Source organism: Canis lupus, chromosome 33 (assembly GCF_011100685.1).
Source record: "Canis lupus familiaris isolate Mischka breed German Shepherd chromosome 33, alternate assembly UU_Cfam_GSD_1.0, whole genome shotgun sequence".
In the NCBI taxonomy this organism is placed as follows: domain Eukaryota; kingdom Metazoa; phylum Chordata; class Mammalia; order Carnivora; family Canidae; genus Canis; species Canis lupus.
Window position 1 is genome coordinate 16,932,364 of NC_049254.1, and position 24,216 is coordinate 16,956,579.

At 38.3% G+C, this 24,216-nt stretch overlaps 1 protein-coding gene and 1 pseudogene across 7 annotated transcripts in view; both read left to right on the forward strand.

Annotated features, from left to right (window-relative positions):
* CD96 (CD96 molecule) overlaps nt 1-24,216 on the forward strand; it is a 94,266-nt gene that overhangs the window by 62,149 nt on the left and 7,901 nt on the right. For all 7 annotated transcript variants that reach the window (XM_038582759.1, XM_038582761.1, XM_038582764.1 and 4 more), the window contains 2 exons: nt 14,542-14,610; nt 15,128-15,199. In XM_038582759.1, the coding sequence (XP_038438687.1) occupies nt 14,542-14,610; nt 15,128-15,199 (141 nt within the window). The remainder of the gene's footprint in view (nt 1-14,541; nt 14,611-15,127; nt 15,200-24,216) is intronic.
* Nucleotides 21,484-22,203, forward strand: LOC111093757 (annotated as a pseudogene).

The window sequence follows — 24,216 nt, forward strand, 5'->3', positions numbered from 1 at the left end:
CCCTAGGAATTATCAAAATTTTTAACCAGCTCCCTTGATTAAATTATAGTATTAAGCAATAATATTAATTTGCTAGTTTTTGAGTGCCTTTGATGTACCTGGCTCCATTTTAAGATGGTAAATATATTATCTCATTTAATTCCCCAACAACACAATGCTACAGGCACCATCATTATCCTCATTTTACAGAGGAAGATACCAAGGCACATAAAGGTTAAATCACTTAACCAAAGTCATGCAAAAAGTGCAAGATCCAAGATTGAACCCAGACCAGCTTCAGAGCTTGAGTCCTACTGCCTCTGACAGTCAGGATGAGTACTCAAAAAATGTCTTTAGACACTGAATAAATCCAGTCCTGTGTCAAGCTGGTATAGCTGATATGAAAAAAGTCAACATGACAGTTGTGCCTATATTAATCTCTCTCTTCTCTGGATTAGTGTTTTCTGAGAACTGCAGCCTCCAGAAGTGGGGGTAACATTTACTCAGTCAGAAATAAACTGGAAAAAAAAGGCCTCCTCCATTTGTCACCCTTGCCTTCTCAACATTATTATAATCTCACTGCCCAGGGATATGTACAGAATCCATACAAAACTCCAGTGCTCTCCCTTTAATTCCAGTCATTGCATCTTCCCAACCACTTTTCACCTGGGGCACATATTGCAGGTTGTTAAAAAATTTCTCATTGTTTTCCAGACCTGTCACCCATAAGTCAAGTGTAGCTTTCTTGATGACTAGTTTACTTTGAGCATTTGTTTATCCAATCTTTCTTCTTTGGAGTAAGGTAGCTCTGAAAAAAACCTATTGAATGGCCTCTTCTTCCATTCATTTCATAAATTACTGAGTATAAACAGACTGCAAGACTTATGATGAGCTCTGTCCTGCTTACTGTCATTTCCCCCAGGGGTTCCCGAAAACCCTTTTGAGACCAGTAATCCAGCAATACACATTGCCTTAGCCACTCAGTAAGCACATGTTCCTCAAATAGTCTGCCTCCCCTGAGCAAACAGTCTTGTGCAGAGATCAAGATTTCACACCATATATTTCCTACATGCTGGTGTGAAGGTCAATATTCACCAAATCCTGAAAGCAGGGATTGATGAAGCTGGCACAGATGTGTTTAGATGTAGTTGAAGTTGTATATTCTTTTAAGTGCAGGGCTCCAGTTAATGTCATTGTGGGTTTAAAGGCTCTTTGTGCTGCAAGTGAATTGATGGAGTACAATGTACACATGTGCCAAGGAAGCTAGGTCGCTATGTAGATAGACACTATGTCAATAGGTGGAAGGTCAAGTAAAAATAATACTATTTGAAAGAATAAATTTAATATGCAGGTTCAGTTTTACATAGAAATAAGGCAAAGTCTTGGACAATTGAGCTTGACAAACCAGATCATTCTGACAGCTGCAGCCTGAACTTACAAAATAACTTTATGCTTAGTTGAATAAATAAGCTGAACTGGGTACATTGGCAAAAAAGAATTTTCTTTTCCCCATTATTCCCTGTCCAAATGAGCTCTCCTGAATAAATCCTCCTTAGACTCTGAAGGCTTTTTTGGTGACTTTCCTATATTAAATGTTGTCTGGTCCTTTACAGATTCAAGAATGGCCTTATGTCAATAATTAAAAAGGCTTGTCAAATGTAATATCAAAACTTGCAAAAATAATTTGATCCAGAACTTCTCCCCGCCTTCTCCTGCCCACCACGTGTGGGTGTACTTCAGCTGCAGAAGCCTGGGATGTGAGATTATGTGTTTTATGTCTGGGGGTGGAGGGTAGTGAGTGGAAGAAATGTCTGTGATGTCCTGGCTCAATCCTCTCCTCCACTCCTAGTTGTTGGTTTGGACCTTTCTTTAGGAGTCATATCATGTGGAAAAGAGGAGAGAGGTAGATAATAAAAGACTTTCCTTGTTAGGCTGACTATAACCTGACCTAAGTGCCCTCTAGATGGGGAGAATAAAAAATGTGCCATCTTGACCTCATGAGGCACTTTGGCAGATTTCTCAGAAATCTGTAACTGGCCTGTCACCATTGTTCCCTTGATGCAGGCCATGTCTCTCCTCCAGTCTTTATCTTGCTACAGCCCCTGAGCTTCTGGAGGTCTGTCCCCTTAGGAGCTTTTTGCTCCTCTACATGTTCTTCCTGGGTGAGATTTCTCTTCATGGCATCCTGTTTTGTCTGGGAAAACATGCACCTTGGCCTCCTACTTGGGGGAAGTACTCTTCTCCAATATGGCCACATCTCTCTCCTCTATGCCCATTCAACACTACTAGTTAAGCATAGGCTCCCAGTGTAGTCTCCTCAGCTTGAGTCAGGCACTGGTCCTCTTCATCCTAGACTCCAGGATACATAGGCCAACAGCTCTGAGTGGTTCTCTTGAAACCACACTATATTTGGACTAAGGTAAGGAGGCAGATTCTTCTTTTACCCCCCAAGTTTCCCCCCATTAGAGGAGACCCGACTCATAGCACCCTGATGACTCTTTAAGAAAATCCTCACCTGGGGCACCTCTGCCCTTACATAGTCTTGAGGTTGATGATGGACCAGAGTTAATGGAACCCACTCGACATGCCCTTCAAAGGTGGTCTAGAAGTCTACTTTAGAAGTAAGGATGACTTTTGCCCTATATCTTTCTTAGCCTTTGGAACTTCATCTAAAATGAAGGTATAAAGAGCTCCATTTGTAAATTCTGTTACATAGTATCCATTAAAAATCAACTCTTTAAAGAATTTCAGTGAGACCAACAATGATCTATCCAAAGAGGAAATCAAGAAAACAATCCCATTTATAATAGCATCAAAAAGACTAAAATACTTAAGAATAAATATAAGTGAGGAGGTGAAAGACTTGTACACTGAAAACCAAAAACATTGGGGAAAGAATTTGAAGGAGACACAAACAAATGGAAAGACGTCTGATGTTAATGGATTGGGAGAATTAATACTGTTAAATTGCCCATGCTACTCAAAGTGATATACAGATTTAGTGCAGTCCCTATCAAAATTCCAATGGCATTGTTCACAGAAATAGAAAAACAATCCTAAAATTTATATTCACAAAAGATACCACATAGCCAAAGCAATCTTGAGAGAGAACAGAGTTGGAGGCGTCACACTTCCTGACTTCTCACTATACTACAAAGCTGCAGTAATCAAAACGGTATCGTACTGGCATACATACAGACACATAGATCAACAGAACAGAATAGAGAGCCCCGAAACAAATTCAACCATATATGGTCAGCTAGTTTTTAACAGGGCGGGGGGGAGGCAAGAATACACAAAGGAAAAGGATAGACTCCTCAATAAATGGTATTTGGAGGGATCCCTGGGTGGCGCAGCGGCTTGGCGCCTGCCTTTGGCCCAGGGTGCGATCCTGGAGACCCGGGATCGAGTCCCACGTCGGGCTCCGGGTGCATGGAGCCTGCTTCTCCCTCTACCTGTGTCTCTGCCTCTCTCTCTCTCTCTGTGTGACTATCATAAATAAATAAAAATTAAAAAAAATTAATGGTGTTTGGAAAACTAGATATCTACATCCAGAAGAATGAAATTATCTTACAGCATACACGAAAATCTCCTCAAAATAGAGAAAAACTTAAGCATAATACCTGAAACTATAGAAATCCTAGAAGAACACACAGGGGAGCTCCTTGACATTGTCCTTGGCATTGAGTTTTTAGATAGGACACCAAAGCTTAGGCAACAAAAACAAAAACAAACAGGTATACCACGTCAAACTAAAAAACGTCTGCACAGCAAAGGAAACAAACAACAAAATGTAAAGACACGCTATACATTGGGAGAAAGTATTTTTAAGCCATGTATCTGATAAGAGGTTAATATCCAAAATATGTAAGGAACTCATTCACCTCAATAGCAAAACAAGAAACAACTCTAAAAATGGGCAGAGGACCTGCATAGGCATTTTTCCAAAGGAGACATGCAAATAGCCATCATATACTTGAAAAGATCCTCAACATCACTAATCAATAGGGAATGCAAATTATAACCACAATGAGATATCACCTCCCACCTGGTAGGGTGGCAGTTACCAAAAAAAATAAAAGATAACAGTGTTGGAGAGGATATAGAGAAAAGACTCTTGTCACTCTTGGTGATGCAGCCATTATGCAAAACAATATGAAAAACATTATGGAAAACAGTTTTTGAGGTTCATCAGAAAAGTAAAAATAGAACTACTATATGATACGATAATCTCTATTCTGGGTATATACGAAAAGAAGAGAAAATCAGTCACCTCTAAAATAATGGGAAACATCCTAAGCTTACGTTGACAGATGCAGGGATGAAGAAATTGCGCATGCGTGCTCCTCTGCGTGCGTGTGTGTATAATTCAGCCATAAAAAAAAGAAGATTCTCCCATTTGCAACATATGATGTACCTAGACAACATTATACTAAGTGAAATAAACCAAACACAGAAAAAGAAACCTGCATATCTCACTTACAAGTAGAATTTGAAAGAGTGAAATACATGGAAGCAAAGAGTAGGACGGTAGTTAACTAGGGTGGGGAAGTGGGAAAATGAGATGTAGGTCGAATGGTATAAAGTTGAAGTTAAATAGGATTGCTAAATCTGGAGATTTAATTTACAGCATGATGATTATAATAATACCGTATTGAATATTGGAAATTTGCTAAGAGTAGATTTCAAATGCAATCATTCTACAAAAAAAAAAAAATTAATGGTAACTATTTCAGGAAGGATATGTTAATTAGCTGACTGTACTAATCATTTCACCATGTATGTGTATATCAAATCACACTGTACACCTTAAATATAGACATTTTTTATTTAAAAAATAAAATAAAAGCCTGAGGCAAGGGAAATAAATGCAAAGATAAACTATTGAGACTAAATCAAAATAAAAAGCTAATGCACAGCAAAGGAAACAGTCAACAAAACTAAAAGGCAACTACTGAATGAGAGAAGATATTTGCAAATGGTATACATGACAAAGGGTTAATATCCAAAATTCATAAAGAACTGATACAAATAAGTACCAGAAAAACAAATGATCCAATTATAAAATGGGCAGAAGACATGAACAGACATTTCTTAAAAGAAGACATAGAGGGCCAGTGGACACATAAAAAGAAGCTCAACATCACTCATCATGAGGGAAACTTTTTTTTAAGATTTTATTTATTTATTCATGAGAGAGAGAGAGAGGCAGAGACACAGGCAGAGGGAGAAGCAGGCTCCCTCAGGGAGCCTGATGCCAGACTAGATCCCAGGACCCCAGGATCATGACCTGAGCTGAAGCAAACATTTAACTGCTGAACCACCCAGGCATCCCTCATGAGGAGAATTTAAATCAAAACTACAATGAGATATCACCTCCTACCTGTTGGAATGGCTAAAATAAAAAACACAAGGAACAAGTGTTCATGAGGATGGATGTAGAGAAAAGGAACCCTTTTGCATTGTTGGTGGGAATAATAAATAATGCAACCATTGTGGAAAACAGTATGGAAATTCCCCCCAAAATTAAAAATAAAATTACCCCAGAATCCAGGAATCACACTACAGGATATTTATCAAAAATACAGAAACACTAATTCAAAAGGATACGTGCATCCCTGTGTTTATTGGAGCATTATTTACAGTAGCCAAAATATGGAAGCAGCCACTATATTACATATATATTATATAATGGAATATTTTTCAGCCATAAAAAAAGAAGGTAATCTTGCCATTTGCAACAACATGGATAGAGCTAGAGAGCGTAATGCTGAGCAAAACGAGTCAGTCAGAGAAAGACAAATACCATATGATCTCACTCATATGTGGAATTTAAGAACAAAACAAATAAGCAAAGGAAACAACAGAGAGGCAAAACATGAAAAAGACTCTTAGTGGATAAAGAAGATATATATAGAGGATACATATAATGGACTACTACTGAGCCATCAAAAAATGAAATCTTGCCATTTGCAATGATGTGGATGGAGCTAGAGGGTATTACGCTAAGTGAAATAAGTCAATCAGAGAAAGACAATCAGTATATGATCTCACCTGTATGTGAAATTTAAGAAACAAAACAAAGGATCAAAGGGGAAGAGAGGAAAAAAATAAAACAAGATGAAATTAGAGATGGAGACAAACCATAAGAGACTCTTAATCATAGGAAACAAACTGAGGGTTGCTGGAGGGGGTGGGGGTGGGGGAATGGAGTAACTGGGTGATGAACATTAAGGAGGGCATGTGACGTAATGAGCACTGGGTATTTTATAAGACTGATGAATCACTGAATTCTACCTCTGAAACTAATAATACAGTACATGTTAATTAAATTGAATTAGAATAAAATTTTAAAAATTAAAAAAATAAAAGGAACAGACTCAACTATAGAGAACAAACTGGTGATCACCAGAGGGGAGGTGGATAGGAGTGATCGGTGAAATAGATGATGGGAACTAAAGAGTATACTTACCAGAGTAAAAAATAAAATAATACGAAATGATGAAAAATTAAAATAAATTACTAAATAAAATAATTTTGTGGAAATGAACAAGCATCATAAGGCGATGGCTTATCCGCTGAGATGATCCACAGAGAGCTGTTGTTCTTGGCATAAGTGTGATGGGCTGGCAAATAACAAAGTTCTAAAAGCATGGCGGAAGGTGAGGATGCTTGAAGAAAATGGGAGAAAACAAGAGAAAGAAGAAAGGGAAGAACAGGAGTATGGGTACCTTCCTCAATGAATTATTAAGAGCAACAGAATGAACTAGGCATACAAAGCACCTAATATAGTACCTGGTTCATAAGTGTCAAAATGTCACACTGTATTATTTGTCCCCTTAAATCCCTTTGGAACATAGTAGAAACTTAAGGTAGGAAACAGAGTGGTTGATTAATTAACCAGCCCATCTTCATCTAAGTTGTGTGTGTGTGTGTGTGTGTGTGTTTTACTAAAAACAAATTATCTAGCCCTGGGATTTTATGTCTACTTCTACTTGAGATGGATAGTGATGTAAATAAAACGCTACCAGGATCATAGTCATGTGAGTGGAGGAAGAGCCAGGGTGGTGAGGAAGGGCAAATATCTACAGAGTTAGCCTGAAAGTTCTCATCTTATATCCAATTTCTTGTATTTCTACTACTCTCCTCTGCTCTTCTTTCACTTTGCTTCATGCAAATCGGCCTCCTCACCGTTCCCACAGCATGCCAGCGGTGCTTCTACCTCAGGGCCTTTCTACTTTTTCCCCTCTGCATGGAAAATTCTCTCCCACCAAATCCACATGGCTCATTCTCTCATTTCCCAATCTTTGTTCAAATGTCACCTCTTCCATGGGGCTTTCCATGACCATCTAACTTAAAACTACAGCCTCCTCTGTCTCAGTTCCTATCCCCTTTCTCTGTTTTATTTTTATTTATTTTATTTGTTAACATCCTGTATGATATGATACACTAGTTTGGCTTCTCCCCACAAGAAGCGAATCCCATAAGGGCATTTTTTTTTTTTTTTGGTCTGATTTGTCCACTGATGTATCTCTATCCCCTAGAACAGTGATAACCCATGGTTGTCTGTGAGTATTGATAACTCAGTAAATATCCTGGGGATTAAGGATATTTTTTCAGGTATAAAGGAGGAATTGATTAACAAAGGAAGGGCTTCAGGGAGAGCAGAGGAAGGCTCCCTGAAGAAAACAGTTCCTGGCCAGGGCTTGAAGACTGGGCAGTCTTATGATGGGAGACTGAGAGGGAATGATGGGAGAGAGGCAGAGGCTCTCAGTGATTCTGGGTGGTTGTGTGCTGAGGACCATGACTGAATTCAGAGCTGCACTCGGCTTCTGTAGCAAGGCTAACTGTGATTTATAACGAATACCAGAGGGGAATGAATACAGTCTGTGGTGTCAGACGGGCTTGAGTTCAATTCCTATCTCTGCTGCCTACTAGCTATGTAACCTGGGCAAGTCATTTTACCTCTCTGATTACTGTTTCCTTATCTTAAAAACCAGGAGTGAGTATTATCTAGTTCATATGGTTATTATGAGTATCAAATGTGAAAATGTGTAAAGAATAACTATAAGGCTAAGACCCACACTGGCCAGTCAGAGGAGGCATGCCATGATCAAAAGAAGAGTCTGGCAAACAAAACTAATCTCAAAATAAGTCAAGACCTTTACATGTATTTTCTAGTTCCTTAAAGAAGGAAACAATGACCAAATCAATATTTCTTTTTTTTAATGATCGTTTTATCCTTTATCCTCCACTTACCTCACCTCAAGACTGCTCACCTGCCTCTTTTATTTGGTACACAGTAAGTCCGTAGTAAATGATCTTTAAAATTTGTTTGGAAAATATCTCAATATTTCTCCCAAATTAACCATCCCAGACCCATTCCCCCTCTCCCATGAGACCTCCAGCATTGCCCTCTGTTTCCCTTCTCTGGCAGTGAGAGGGACAGTCATTGGGAAGATGGCAAGAGTCCAGGTGAAGAGATTCCATTCTGCTTCATAATGTCATGAGGAGCCAACCAGAATTAGCTCTTATAGAACATGTATCTATCTCCTCTGCTTAACTCAGGACTGACTGACGAGAGCTGTCTTCTGATTTAATTGAATTTCTAGTGATAATATAAAGGGGGTCATTTTTAATTTTAGTGAAAAAGAAATTTTCAGTTGAACTAGAAATGGGCTAGGAAAGTTTTGAAACTTCTCATCAAACCTCTTGGCAGATTTCAAATTAATATAAGCAAGACATTTTGTATGAAGTTGTGTTTTCTACTCACCCCTTTCTTCTTTCCTAGAAACATAGGTCATCATTATCTATCTCTGGATACCTGCAAGGTTTAATAACAATGAGCATTCAAACTGAAGAACAAGTAAACAACCAACAGACAAAGCAAGCAACTCTGTGTCAGTGGGTTTGGTATATTACTCTCCTACACAGCATGTCATCATACAGAGCCAACTATTGAGTGCTGAAGAGGCTTTGCTGTTTTGTAAGTGTAAATATAACCTTGAAACAGAAAACACAAAAACAAGCTGTCATATTCACATGCTGAAATATGATCAATATAAATTTCAAAGACTTGGCTAAGAGGCATATGATTCTTATAAAATGCTCTATATCAAAAGATAGCCAATCATGTCTTCTTACAGTTAATGGATCTCCAAGTCAACATCTAGGAAGACCCTTCTTTTAAAAACAAAAATAACCACACAAAAAGCCCTGAGAAACAAGCAGTGTTGCTGCCACTAGTGTCCTACAGCTGCATCACTGGCCTCTGCTGCTGAGGCCATGGGTGTGCATTATGGCAAGTAATGCCTTTCAATCTCATCCTCAGTTCAATTCAACACACGGAACAGACCCTCGTTGAGGGCTTACAAAGGCCCAACCCTGAATAGACACGTACCACACACTGCTGGTACTAACAGTGCATGAGACCACCCATTGGGCCTTTGTACTGTCTGTATCCTCTGCTTGGAGGCTTGGAGGCTTCCATCAACCCTTCCCTGCCTCCACACCCTCACTACACCCTTCAGGGAAACCTCCCTGGGACTCTGAATAAGCCATTCCCCCTTTCATGTGTTCTCAGATTTGGAGTGGTTTCTGTATTCTCTGGTTGGTGTCTGTATCCTCCATGAATTTCAGTTCCAAGGGAGTTGATGATGATGCCCCCAGTGCCAAGCACAGTGCCTGGGAGATAGAGGCTTCCAAATCCTGGGTCAATAAATGAAAGGACACGGGAAGGCAATAGCAAGAGATAACAAGGTGGAGATTGTTAGAGGTCAGGTTGCATAATGCCAAGGAATCTTAACCTTGAAGTATACTGTAAAGCTAAGAGGAGTGAGTGGGATTTAAAATACCGAAAGAACTAGATAGTTTTCTAAATGGCTTTAACACGACTTGCACATGAGGAACAAGGTCTCAGAGTAAAGAGATCATTCTTCCAATAATCTATGCAACCTGGTACAGACCCTCAGGCCAAGACCCAAACAACATTCAGCTGGAGACGATTAAGGCTGAAATGAGCTTGGGCTCCCTGGGGTTATTGATGAGGTGTCATTGATCTTTTTGTTCCCAGACGCTTATTGGCACACACTCAGCCCTCAATAAACTCCACAGGCCTATGAGAGGAAGCGTAGAGCAGCACTGATACCTATGCCAAGCAGGAGACACAGTAACACGAAGATCAAGGCCATACCGTGAGCCTGGGGCAGTCAGCGTCCCTCCTCCAACGTGATCCAAGAACAACATGTTAAATGGAATCAATGAATGAATTCTCCTTTCCCTGCAGTAAACCTGCAGTAAGCAAGGATTTATGTCACATTATTTTCTGATCCTTCAGAAAAGAAATTTAGTCATTTTAATACCAATGAAGTTCTCAGTCAAGTTATCATACTTCATTGGGATTCCTCTGATTACTGACAGAATTAAATCACATGGAGCTAATGGTCCGTGTGGACAATCTGACCGGCTAGGGAAAATGTCCATTAGCTTGTTAAGTAAGAGATTTTTCTTAAAGATTTTATTTGTTTATTCATGAGAGACAAACACACACAGAGAGAGAGGCAGAGACACAGGCAGAGAGACAAGCAGGCTCCATGCAGGGAGCCCGATGGGGGACCCGATCCTGGGACTCCAGGATCATGCCCTGGGCCCAAGGCAGGCGCTAAACCGTTGAGCCATCCAGGGATCCCCAGTAAGAGATATTTTCAAAGGTGGCTGGCAGTTGAATATAGACTGAGATTTCTAGGTAATAGTACTATTGGCTACAAATAAATACAAAGGTCTCTGGTGATTACTTCTTAGTTCTTTTCTTTTTTTTTTTTTATCATTATCACCATTGTTATCACACCACTACTTTAAAACCATTCTTTTCTGCTTTCACTTACTAAATCATTCAGTGAATTCTACAGAGGTCATTTCTCAGAATGAGAGGGAGGGAAGAAGGAGGGAGGAAGGGAGAAGGAAGGAAGGAAGGAAGGAAGGAAGGAAGGAAGGAAGGAAGGAAGGAAGGAAGGAAGGAAGGAAGGAAGGTAGGTCAGCCATCCATGGGAGGTAACTATTGACCAACAATGAAAGCTTCACTCTCTCCAGTGTAAGGAATTGAATCCCAGAGTAAAAGGATCATTCATTTCTTCTTCCGAGAATCATTTAAAACCTGGATAGAGTCTTTCTTCTCTTTCCCCTCTCCTCCCCCTTCCTCTTTCACTTGTTCCTCTATTAATTAGGAAAAACATATCTCTCAGTATCACTCAGTATCCAAAGATTACTTATTAGTCATTTATATCCTTCTATGCATTTTTTGCCTTGCCTTATTTTAAAAAGGATAGGAGATAACTTTAAAAATACATAACAACATAAAAACTTTAAAATCAGTTACTGCAAAAAAAAAAAAATCAGTTACTGCTGCTTCATTATTGGTGTATAGAAATGCAACCGATTTCTGTACATTGAATTTTTATCCTACGACCTTTGCCAAATTCACCTATCAGTTCTAGCAATTTCTTGGTGGAGTCTTTTGGGTTTTCTACATAGTGTATCATGTCTGCACATAGTGAATGTTTGACTTCTTCCTTGCCAATTTGGGTGCCTTTTATTTCTTTTTGTTGTCTGATTGCGGAGGCTAAGTCTTCCAGTACTACATTAAATAACAATGATGAGAGTGGACTTTGCAATGATGTGGATATGCTTGGAGCTAGAGTATATTATGCTAAGATAAATAAGTCAGAAAAAGACAAATACCATATTTCACTCATATGTGGTATTTAAGAAACAAAACAGATGAATATATGGAAAGGGGGAAAAAAGGAGGTGGTGGGGGGAAACAAACCATAAGAGACTCTTAACTACAGAGAACCAACTGAGGGTTGCTGGAAGGATGTGGGTTGGGGATGGGCTAAATAGGTGCCGGGGATTAAAGGAGGCACTTGTGTTGAGCACAGGGTGTTGTATGTAAGTGATGAATCACTATAAATTGTACTCCTGAAACCAATATTACACTATATGTTAACTAGAAATTAAATTAAAACTTGAAAAATAAATAAATAAAATAAGTTATTAAAGGAATCACTGCAGATAAAGACAAAGCCATCCCAATGAAAGAAATAAAATTCAAATTCACTCTGTGATTCAGTGGCTGGGTGCCCTGTTCCATACATCATTTAAGAACCCAGGCTTCCAGCAGGTCTATCGCCTTTAGGTTGTGACCTCTAAGTCCCCCTGCATCATAATATCTGATAACACATGAGAAAAGATCATGATGCTTATTACATGGAAGATTTTATACATCAGGTCTTAAAATGACAACCATCACTCCCACTCATGTTCCATTGGCTAAGACTTAGTACACAGCCACACCTAACCAACCCCATAGGAGGCTCTGAGATATAGTTCACCTGTACCAGAGAGAAGAAGGGGTTTGGTGACCATCTGCTAGTCCACTACACTGACCTTTGTTCTCACTAAATTGTGGGAGCAAGAGCCATATTTCTCTCTTCACTTCATCCCCAATTCTCATACACACTGAGCTCTCAATAAGTATTTGTTGGATAAATGAAGCTGTGCATATTCAGTATTTAAGACATTTTATCTGCCATCCTGATGCCGGTTGCCCATTTTGGTTCCTTATACGGCACCCCTGAGGCAGCTTCTAACGCAGCTCTCCATAACTGACTATATTCCTGAAGTTCGGGTACAGCGTATCTTTGGTGTCCACTAGCAGCCTGCATTGCAAAATGATTGTTATTGATCATTTCTGTAAATCACTTTAAGATGCATAAATCATGATGCCAATTTATTTATGTATCCTACTTTTTTTTTTCAGAGATTTGATTATCTACATTTTTGTTTAAGCATGTCATTTCCCAGAACTGAGGTGCCTGGGAAGGTGGGATGCCATTCATTACTAACTCAAGCTTACAGGTGAATGAGTATACTGATTGTCAGACTAAAAGGACATTGTTAAGAATATTAGACACAGTATACAGTCTTCTTTTTTAAAAGACTAGGGAGAGGGATGTCTGGGTGGATCAGTGGTTGAGTGTCTGCCTTTGGCTCAGGTCATGATCCCAGGGTCCTGAGATCGAGTCCTGCATCAGGCTCCCTGCCTGCTTCTCTCTCTGCCTCTCTCTGTGTCTCGTGTGAATTAAATAAATAAATAAATAAATAAATAAATAAATAAATAAATAAATAAATAAGGAGAAATTTGTTTTTTTATAATAAATTTATTTTTTATTGGTGTTCAATTTACCAACATACAGAATAACATCCAGTGCTCATCCCGTCAAGTGCCCCCCTCAGTGCCCGTCACCCAGTCACCCCCACCCCCCTGCCCTCCTCCCCTTCCACCACCCCTAGTTCGTTTCCCAGAGTTAGGAGTCTTTATGTTCTGTCTCCCTTTCTGATATTTCCCACACATTTCTTAGGAGAAATTTGTTTTTAATCACAATAAAAAGAATAGCTGTGTTTCTCTTGAAATTGACTATTTTTATCCTATGATAGCCATTAATGGCATAACATATACTCTTTATTTCCTAGCATCATTACTGGAAAGTTCTGACTAAATGTGGGGCCCACATCAATTAAGAGTATACGACATCAAGAAATGAATTTTATATAATATCCCCACCCAGGTTTCAACAAGGATCAACATACTTTCTCTAACTATATTTTCCTTGGCTTTAGTTTCCCTTTCTGTCTACTCTGTTATCTTCTTGAATTGAGTATTTATATAAGCAAACTTAAATATATTTGTTTTCCCAAGAGATAGAACCATGTTTTCAATGGACTATGATTGGGTATTTTTCTTTTTTAATTTACCTTGCTTCATCCCTGGAGATATTTTCAATTGAATATGAATTAGTCTTTCATTTTGGGAGGAATAGAGAGAGGGGAAGAATGGGAAATGATGGAGTATAAAGATGGGGATGATTTTGAAAGCTAAGAACTGAAGTAGGTAAATAATCATATTGAGAATATGAAAATATTATGTACAGGGATGCCTGGGTGGCTCAGCAGTTGAGTGCCTGCCTTTGGCTCAGGGTGTGATCCCAGGGTCCAGAATTGAGTCCCTTGGGGGAAGCCTGCTTCTCGCTCTGCCTGTGTCTATGCCTCTGTGTGTGTGTGTGTGTGTGTGTGTGTGTGTGTGTGTCTCATGAATAAATAAATAAAATCTTTAAAAAAAAAGAAAGAAAATATTATGTACAATTGTGAAAACTCACTACCAAGGTAAGTTCCATGAGGGCAAGAACCTTGTCTTCATTGTTGCATGTAGATTGGAGTCTGGCACACAATAGACACTAAAACAACATGTTTTGAAAGTGTGAACATAATACACTGGGAGTTAGGAGAACTGGGTTAATATAAATGATATTGAATATTGGATATGCAGCCACAAGTGTATGCCCTTTGGACTCAGGTTCATAGTTTATAAAGGAAGTCATTAGACTGTATTCACTTTCCTTCTCTAATATTCCAAGCTCTGCACAACACCCTCATTAGTTACAGCAGCATATTAAACATGGGACTGTAAACTCTTATAACAACTTGGGAATTTTGTTTTCAAAATAGGATATCCAGCTGTAACTTCCACAGCCCTTGAAGATGTGGGTGCCTCGACTCCAAATACCACCCCGCAGAGTGAGTATAGGAAGGCTTTCCTTAGGGGACTGGAAAGAGACAAAACACAAGTTTTAGTACAGCTGTGACAATGTTGAGGTTTGGGCAAGAGGCTGTATTTTTCATTTGATATTGATATTTTGCTTTTGAATTGCTCTGTGGCGAATTGTAATCTAAATGGTGGCTATAAATTGATATGACAATCACTGTAATCTTTAAAATATGGGGTGGTGAATTATTATGCTGCATTTCTCATTTCTTGTGGAATTTTAAGATAACATTAAAGTAGTCTTGACAGTACTCCCAGTGATCGGAGTTGATGACAAGAACAGAAAAAGAAAGAAAATCAGTAACAAGTTGGCATTAAACATAAACTACAGAGCTTGTGTTTAATATGCCAGCTGTGTTCCTGTGTAGGAAAGCATATTTTCAATTACAGATTTCCCCAAAGTCACATAGATTAAAAATTCAGCACATCAAAGTTAAGTTAAATTACAGCTGTAGAAAAAGGTTGGATTCTGAGAATTTTGTCTTTCAGCCAGCAATTCCAGTGTGACTACCCAAGGCTTCAACTACTCCTGGACCTCTAATGGGAAAGATACCACAAACTGTACGTGTAACTGTGAGTCCCTTGGGGTCTTCTGGGCCTCATTAATTCATCCAGCACCTATAATGAACAACTACAATGTGCTCTGCTCATAATCATATTAACAAATACTTAGAAAACATCTACTGTCTTTAATGCATTGTTGTAGTTGCTGGGGATACATCTGTGAACAAAACAGATCTAAGTTGCAAATTCCAGTGGAAGAGAGACAGGCGAACGGTGATGAGTGATTAGGGAATAAAGAAAGCAGTGAAGGGAGACCTTGAGGATCCGGTGGGAGGGTGGGCTGCTATTTCAAACAAGGTGGATTCATAAGGCCTTCCTGAGAAAGGTGACATCTTAGTAAAGACATAACTCACAGAGATCAAAGAGCCAACTATGAGGATGTCTGAAGAAAGAATGAACCAGCCAAAATACACATATCACTAAAAGCAGTGAGAAGAGGGAGCCCAGTGTGAGGCACAGAAATGGTTTGGCCACTTACTCTGGCCACCTAGCAGCAGCGTGTGCTGATGCTGCATTAGCAGGTATCGAGAGGATCTGAAGAGGAAGTATACTGCCTCTCAGTGGTAAAAGCCCAAGATCTGCACAGTAGGGAAGTGGCAAGGGATGTGACCCAAGCAAAGACCCCAGATGCCACTAGTGCAGAACTCTGGGTTTACTACTAGGCCCTTGGCTACAAAGAGTAAGTGTGTGTGTCTCTTTTAGGAAAGCATTTAAGTTGTACATTGAAAGCCTCTTAAAGTCTTTCATACCCCGTGGCTCAGTCATTTCACTGCTGGGAACACGTCCTTAGGAAATAAATCAAAGAACAAAGAGGAACATGTATAATATTGCTCTTCGTTGCATTCGTTATTTACTTTCTCTTTTGTGGAATTCAGGTTCACAGATCTGGACTAATCATAAACCTTAATTCATAACACACTTTGACCACTAGTCTGTATATGACTTTCTATAATTTAATTTAACATATTTTTTAACAAATATGTGAATAATATAACGGACACCTGTGAATTCAGTGCCCATCTATGAGAAGTGAAAAGGGGATTATCAGATGAGAGAGCACACCCAGAGGTCCTCAAATAAGTGTAACCTAGACAAGCCAGAGGTGGCATGGCAAATTCCTGTGAAAAGAAGAGGCAATCGGCAAATGGATCTGCAAACCCTGATTATTTATAATATTTATAATAAAAAAGTATTATAATGTATGCCTGCCATGTACATTACATAAAAGTAGGCTTCATAGAGTATGAGAGCTTTATGTCAAAAGCAAAACGTTAAAGCATGTAATAAAATAAAGGTGAATTTCCCTTTGACTTTGGGGTTAGGAAGGGCTTAAAGAGACATAAAGTACTAACCATAAAAATGATGGAAACAGGGATCCCTGGGTGGCGCAGCAGTTTAGTGCCTGGCTTCAGTCCAGAGCGTGATCCTGGAGTCCTGGGATCGAGTCCCGCACCAGGCTCCTTGCTGCATGGAGCCTGCCTCTCCCTGTGCTTGTGTCTCTGCCTCTCTTTCTCTCTCTGTGTCTCTCATGAATAAATAAATAAAATCTTTTAAAAAATGATGGAAACATCAGAATACCATAAAGTCAAGAAAATTCTTTTCATCAAAGACAATTTAGCAAAAGCAAAAAAAAAAAAAAAAGGGGCAAGCTATAGTGTAGGAGAAGATATTTGCCACATATGTGTTTGAAAAATGATCAGGAATATGTAATTGACAAAAGTTCAAGACTTCATATCAAGAATATGTAAAGAATGGTCACAAATCAATTTTTAAAAATACAAAAGCATTAGAAAATGAGCAGAGAGGCACATCACAAATGATGTAATGCAATGGCTAGAAAACATCCAGAGATGCTTAGCTTTTCTAGTGATCAGGAAATGCAAACAAATACAAGAATCAGATAACTATTTCACATAATCAATCAATTAACAAGTCTGGAATTGTCAAGTGTTAGCTAGAATGTAGATTAATATAATTTTTTATATGCTGCTGGTGAAAGTATAAGTTGGTACCATCACTTTCCACCATTTTGACGTGGTATTTTAAAGCCAAATATTTTCATACTCTACAACCCAACAGTTCCACTCCTAGATATATACTCAAGCCCCCTACACACATGCTAATACATGTATCCAGGAAATATGCACACAAACATCAGGGGAAAACACTATTCATAATAGCAAAAACTATAAATAACCTAAATAACCATAGTCAAGAAAATAAATAAATTATTGCATAGTCATATAATAAAATATTATAGAGCAATGAAAAATGAGTGAATGACAGCATGAATGAATCTTAGTAACATTGTGTTGAGTCAGAAAAGTAAATGCCAGGTGACAATATATGGCATATATGATATGTCACCTGGCATTTACTTTTCTGACTCAACACAATGTTACTAAGATTCATTCATGCTGTCATTCACTCATTTTTCATTGCTCTATAATATTTTATAATATATATATATATTAAGATTTTATTTATTTATTTAGAGAGCGCAACAGGGGGAGGGGCAGAGGGAAAAGGAGAGAGAATATTAAGCACACTCTGTGCTAAGAAAGGAGTTCAACATGGGACTTGATGTCACAACCCTGAGATTCATGACCTGAGCCAGACACCCAACTGACTGAGCCACCCAGGCACCCCAGAATGATATTTTAATATAAAATATTAAAGTAAGTACAACCAAACACCATATGGCTTAGGCATAATATGTGATAAAAACTTAAAAATTATATAAGCAAGTGAATAACAAACACAACATTCAAAACAGCATTTGCTTTGGAAGAGGCATACAAAGGATGAGGCAGGGAGAAGACATGATGTTATTTATAGTAGTCCAACAATCTGTGTGTATGAGTGGGGGTGGGAGGGTGTTAAGGAAAAATATATCCAATAATAAGAGAATGTGAAATAGGATGATATAATAATTCAGTGCAATATTATGAAGCCAATCCAAACAATAGCCATAATGTACTAAGCTAGCCAGTACATCTTATTGTAGAGACAAGGGTACTGGCTGGAAAATTTTTAACCAATCAGATATAAATTGAAAATAAAAATATTAGTTAGACTGGGGATGAAAGTCCATACTTAATAGACTAGCATTTATCCTATATGGTGTTAACATAAAATTGAATTTGTAATGAACTATGCTGGATTCTCCTTTACCTACACAAGTTTGTCATTCTTTATTCTTGATAGTATAATACAAGTTAAATTCAATCTTTTTTGTTGTTGCTTGCCTGCATCCCCAGTGCCTAAAGTAATGCCTGGCATACAGCTGGTGCTCAAAAATATTGTTGAATAGATAAATGAATCAATATCTGTTGGTTATTGGGGGAAATTATGTAGCAATGGTGATAAAAGATCATTAGAGGGGCACAGTCAGGTAAGTATCCAACTCTTGGTTTTGGCTCAGGTTGTGATCTCAGGGTTGTGAGATTCCATCCTGTGTTGGGCTCCATAATCAGTGTGGCGTCTGCTTGTCACTCTCCCTCTGCTCCTCCTCCTCTCTCTCTCTCTCTCTTAAATAAATAAATAAATACATAAATACATAAATAAAATCTTTAAAAAGTAAAAGATTACTGGACAATATTATAGGACAAATCTGAACTCCAACTTAAATTTATGCTATGGTTTTTATAAATTAACCTATATTTTCATTCTCAGCAAACTACTTGGTGTCTGATGATTTCCTTTATTTTATTGATTTGATTTTTTGCTGAAATTATACTGAAATGTAAGATACACAAGAACAGGGACCTAAACCTTTTCCTGTCTTGTCAACTGTAGTATCATAATGTCTGTAGCAGTGGCAGGCATACAGTAGGTGCTCAGCAAATATTTCTTGAATAATTGAAAGAGTATGTGTACATATGGGGCAAAGACAAAGAAGAAAATACACCCAAACGCACACAGTGAAAAGAAATTATCTACTTAATCGGAATTTTTGAGCTTTTTGTTTGCTTTACTTAAATTGTTACTCCAATATTACGTGTGCCCAGAATAAAAAAGAAATCCTGTTCATTCCATGCATCATATCTTTATGGTAATGTAAAGGCAACCCAAAGTATTTTCTGCCCCGGAAACTAGAAAACTGAAAGGTCTTGCATGAAACTACTTTATAATTTACACAAGTATATTCTTGGTCTTTTTAGTAGATTTCATAATGAAATGAACTATTAGTAGATTTCATAATGAAATGAACTATTGCAATTCTTTGTATCTTCCCTCCTTCCCCACTTGAAAACTTCATTTATCCTCAGATATCTCTTTACCATTCTTACCATGAAATAGCCTTAGAAATTGTGAAATCTAGGAAGGCACTCCAAAATCCAACAAACAAAATTTTCCTGGCAGTGAAAACTCACATTCTTACTTATGCAAATAAGGATATCTTGTTTACTAGTTGCCATTTTTAATCCATAAGCTTAGAGAAAAAAAATCCCTGCAGTGAGTTGCTCTATTTATAATCATTCACAAAAACACATTAGGATCCAACAAGTTAATATTGATTGCTCACTCCCAAACAATTTTTGAAACATGTTTCTACTCGTTGGATTGGACTGTAATGTGACATCCAATATTAGATGATGCATTTGGCAAGATTCGTGACAGGCATTGGTAATGGGATTTTTTTCCCTTCCAGTATGTTTATTTCAATAGATTTATGAAATGTTCACAGGCAGTAAAAGAATGATAATGGATGGATATCTGGTGAAATAAACCCACAAGCAGTGTTTCTATGGCTCTTGCTATTTGTGAACACATTCTAATGTGATATTTGCTTATACATGCATTTTGCATAGCTTATATATATATTTGGATGTCACAAGAAGATTCTGGGTGCATTGCACTTACACTAAATTTATAAGTATATGTTTTAATACATTTTGTTGTCATTTTATCAACTTTAGAATATTAGTATCTAATCCTAGTTACATTTGCAAGTTTCCAACAGCCTGGAACAGAAATGCCTATTTTAACCACCTGTGAAATGGGGATACCAAATCTGACCATCTAAATACTCCAAGTGTATAAGGTTAATAACATCCTGGGATATTTTCACATGATCAGGCCATGGAGATGATCAGGCCCTGGAGCAGAAAAGTGAAGCTTAATTACTTTTTTCTTTCTGATTTTCCCTGCCTTCCATCTGGTCCAGTGGAGTCTAAAGCCACATTGAAATCAGTCAGTCTTTCTAAGTTAGACAAGCAGAAAAATGATAGGAGTCTCCCTAGGCCCCTATGCCTCCAATTTACCTCATTACCAAAATCAACAAGCTTATCATTACCTCACATACATGTGCCCATGCATGTGTGCACACATGGGTGCACACACACACACACACATACACCCCTGGGCCTCAGAATACCTCTTAAAGACAGCACATGGGTCTTTACTTTGTTCTTTGACCATACATTTCTTATTCTTCAAAATTTATGTACTCTTCTTTGTAAATCTTGCAATTGCATTGTACCCTGTTCCTGGTCCTGGTTGGTTCATCGAAGGCTCTTGGTAACTGTGCCTAATAGTTTCATAGCAACCTCTTCTACTTTGCATAGGCAGGGCGGATGGAGAGGCTGGAGTTGAGGGGTTGAGAGTCAATTACAGGGACATAGCAATGCAAGAGCCTACAGCAATGTTGGGCCCTGCCCCTCTTTCAGGCTATGCTGCTCCCTGTTGGCTGCAATGCTGATTCTCTACACTCACCACTCTTGCTCTCAAATTCCAAAATCTTATATGTCTTAGGTCACTTCTCATTCTATTTTCCTCTTCTCTAAAACACTGTTCTCCAGTCCTGATACCTAGTTCCTGATTATATCAACCACATATTAAAGATTTGTTTCTGATTGTAAGTTCTATCTTCTGTTAAAATACCAAATTCTGTGGGCTTCATGGGTCTCTCCACAGCTATCACAAAAGCACTACATTTCCAAAGATCATGAGTGTCATCTTTTTTCATGGTCAGGAAGAGCATGAGGGTCCCATCTGTGGATGAGGTTGTCTGGCAAGAACAAACAGAGAGGCTGGTGCCAGCCTGTGCATCCTGGTGTAGAGAGTGTAGGGAGTGGTGCTGGCCCAGTACATTTTCACCCTGAAGTGGAGGATGGGGTAGAAAATCAAGATCACTGAGATTTCCAGTATCCAAGTCCTACATTTCTGGATATTGCTTGCCACCCATGCCATTGTTCCAGGATAGAATCAAGGACAGAAGAACTCAAAATGTCTTAAGGAAAATTGGATAACTGAGATACGTCTTGGTAAATGTACATGTAGAAATGATGCCCAAATTCCAGAGAAGTTCACCTTGCACCAATACCCTGTAAGAATAACAGAAATTATCTGTAGCTTTATCAAAAAAGGAGCTATCAAACTGCAGATAACCATGGACTTTGCTATGACACTAAATAGATTTTCCCACAAAGGAGAAAGATGCCCAACATGTTATAATATTATTGATCACTGTAAACTGGTTACAAATGAATGACAAGATAGTTTTTGCAACTAAGGAAAAATACTATGTTGTCAAAATTGATTGTTTTTAACCATAAAATGAAAGTATCCCTTTGTGGTAGAAAGGCATGCTAAAGCACCTATTTGGGTTCATATTTTCGGCTGATAATGGTGATGTATTCAAGGTTATCCATCAAGCTGGGGTTTATCAGCCAAATGTCAAAGTATGTTTATTCATGGATTTTGATGAAGATGGAGTCTCAAAAGACTTAAAGGAGAGTTAACTCATGTATTTAGCAAACATAATGGTGGTTTGAAGAACACAGAATATTTAAATTAATTAAAAGACATAGAAACATAATTCTGCTGAGAGACTCTCAAGGAGACTTAAGATTGGCAGATGGAGTGACCAATGTGGAGCACATCCCAAATATTGGATATCTAAATGATAAAACAGGATGAGCTTTAAAAAATATATTATGTTAGTGAAATATGAATCTTCAGAAGTAGCCAACTCTATCTTACTTAGGGTTCTATAAATAAGTATTCTTCAGGAAGACCTCTTTCCTATGGGAGTAATTGATACAAGAATTGTTCATCTCTTCATCTTGCTGAAAGAATCTTATGTAAAATACATTCTTTCTCTTGAAGTTTTTTTCTTTACATTACCTAAGTATTTTCAGACATATTGAACTCATCAACTGGAGTCTCCTTTTTCTTCACCTCTCTCAACACACTCCCCACCATATTTTTTAACAGATTAAAAACAAATCTTAAAGCCAAAATTAGAAAAATAACTCTGCTTTTCCACAGTGGGTTCTGTAGTTTAATTTTGTCACACGTTTTTTGAGGAGTCTTTCTACACTTGGAGAATTCCTAGAAGTCTAAAAGGGAAGATTTAAAAACTGGTCAAGTAATTTTAAATACCACCATTTTTGTAATTTGGATGGATCGTGCTGCTAATGGCATCACCAACTCTTGAAATTGTGCTGTGCTTGGTTATTCTGCCTGGGGAAAATTAATATTGACCAGAAAAAGTTGGCATTCCTCATTTGGTGAAAAAACTGTTGGTACCCATATGTAACTGACCATTACAAAATGTTCTATGTTGGGGTGTCTAGCGGGCTCAGTCAGTACAAGATGCAACGCTTGATCTTGCCCTACATTGGGTGTAGAGACTATTTAAAAATAAAACCTTTTAAAAATGTTCTGTATTTACTTGCTATTGATAAACATGAAATGGAAAAAAATCTAATACTCACTTCCCTCAAAGGGTTAGCACTTGTTCAAGTATTTATATCTTAGCATAAATTAATCACATCCTTTCTTGCAAACAGACTTTGAAAAGATTAAAAAAAAAAAAAGGCATCAATCCCTAAAAAGAAGTAAAAGAGGCACCATATTGGGCAAAAAATCTTGTAAGCTTATCCAAAACAAATTGCCTTCATCATAATTTTACTTAAATCCAGGCCTAGTTCTAATTTCTTTTTAATTAGTTATTGTTCTTTGTTACTCAAATCCCTACCTTAAATGGCTTAGCCTTTCAAAATGGTCTTTTGAAAAAGGCTCAGTCCATGATCATCTATTGACCTTAGTATTCTTCAAAAAAAAAAAAAAGATTTATTTATTTATTCATGAGAGACAGAGAGAGAGAGAGAGAGGCAGAGACATAGAGGGAGAAGCAGGCTTCTCACAGGGAGCCTGATTTGGGACTCGATTCCAGATCCCGGGATCACACCCTGAGCTGAAGGCAGATGCTCAACCACTGAGCCACCCAAGTGTCTCTGACCTTGGTATTCTATTCTAGAACAGCAACAACAACAAAAAGTCAGGATCACACGTGCAGGGTCAGATAACTATACTGAAGATAAGAACATCTCCCTGACCTAGTCAGACCCAAAATAGCTGTGTACAAAACCCCCCTTACCTCTGCGGTGACCTCAAGTCAACTAGCTATGACAGACTGTATTGTGAGCAATCCCGGAAAGCACTGAGTTGCACCTCTCCTGAAGGGCCTGATCACATACCTTTGTCTGCAGCTGCAACTTCCATTGTCATCTAGTGGAAACCAAGAAAGAGGAGGACTAAGGGTTGTTGGTTTTTTCTTAATGTTTGTTTTGGTTTGCTTTGCTTTTTTTGTTTTGGTCTTGACACACAGGAAAGCACTTAACATAGAAAAGCATACATGCTAATTTTTTTTTTTTTAAAGATTTTATTTACTTATTTACGAGAGACACAGAGAGCAAGAGAGGCAGAGACAGAAGCAGGCTCCATGCAGGGAGCCCGATGTGGGACTCGATCCCAGGACTCCAGGATCATGCCCTGGGCCGAAAGCAGGTGCCAAACCCGCTGAGCCACTCAGAGATCCCTACATGCTAATGTTTTAAATAAATGAGCATAATGTTTTTCTACTGATTGCAACTCCTTGTAACTATAGCTATTTTACTTTATACTGCGTTATAGGCCTGTTATCACATACAGAAATGCAGAGCCTGCCAAGAAGTAGACCTTTCTTGCCAGAGATGGGGAACTAAACAAAATGAGTTGATAGA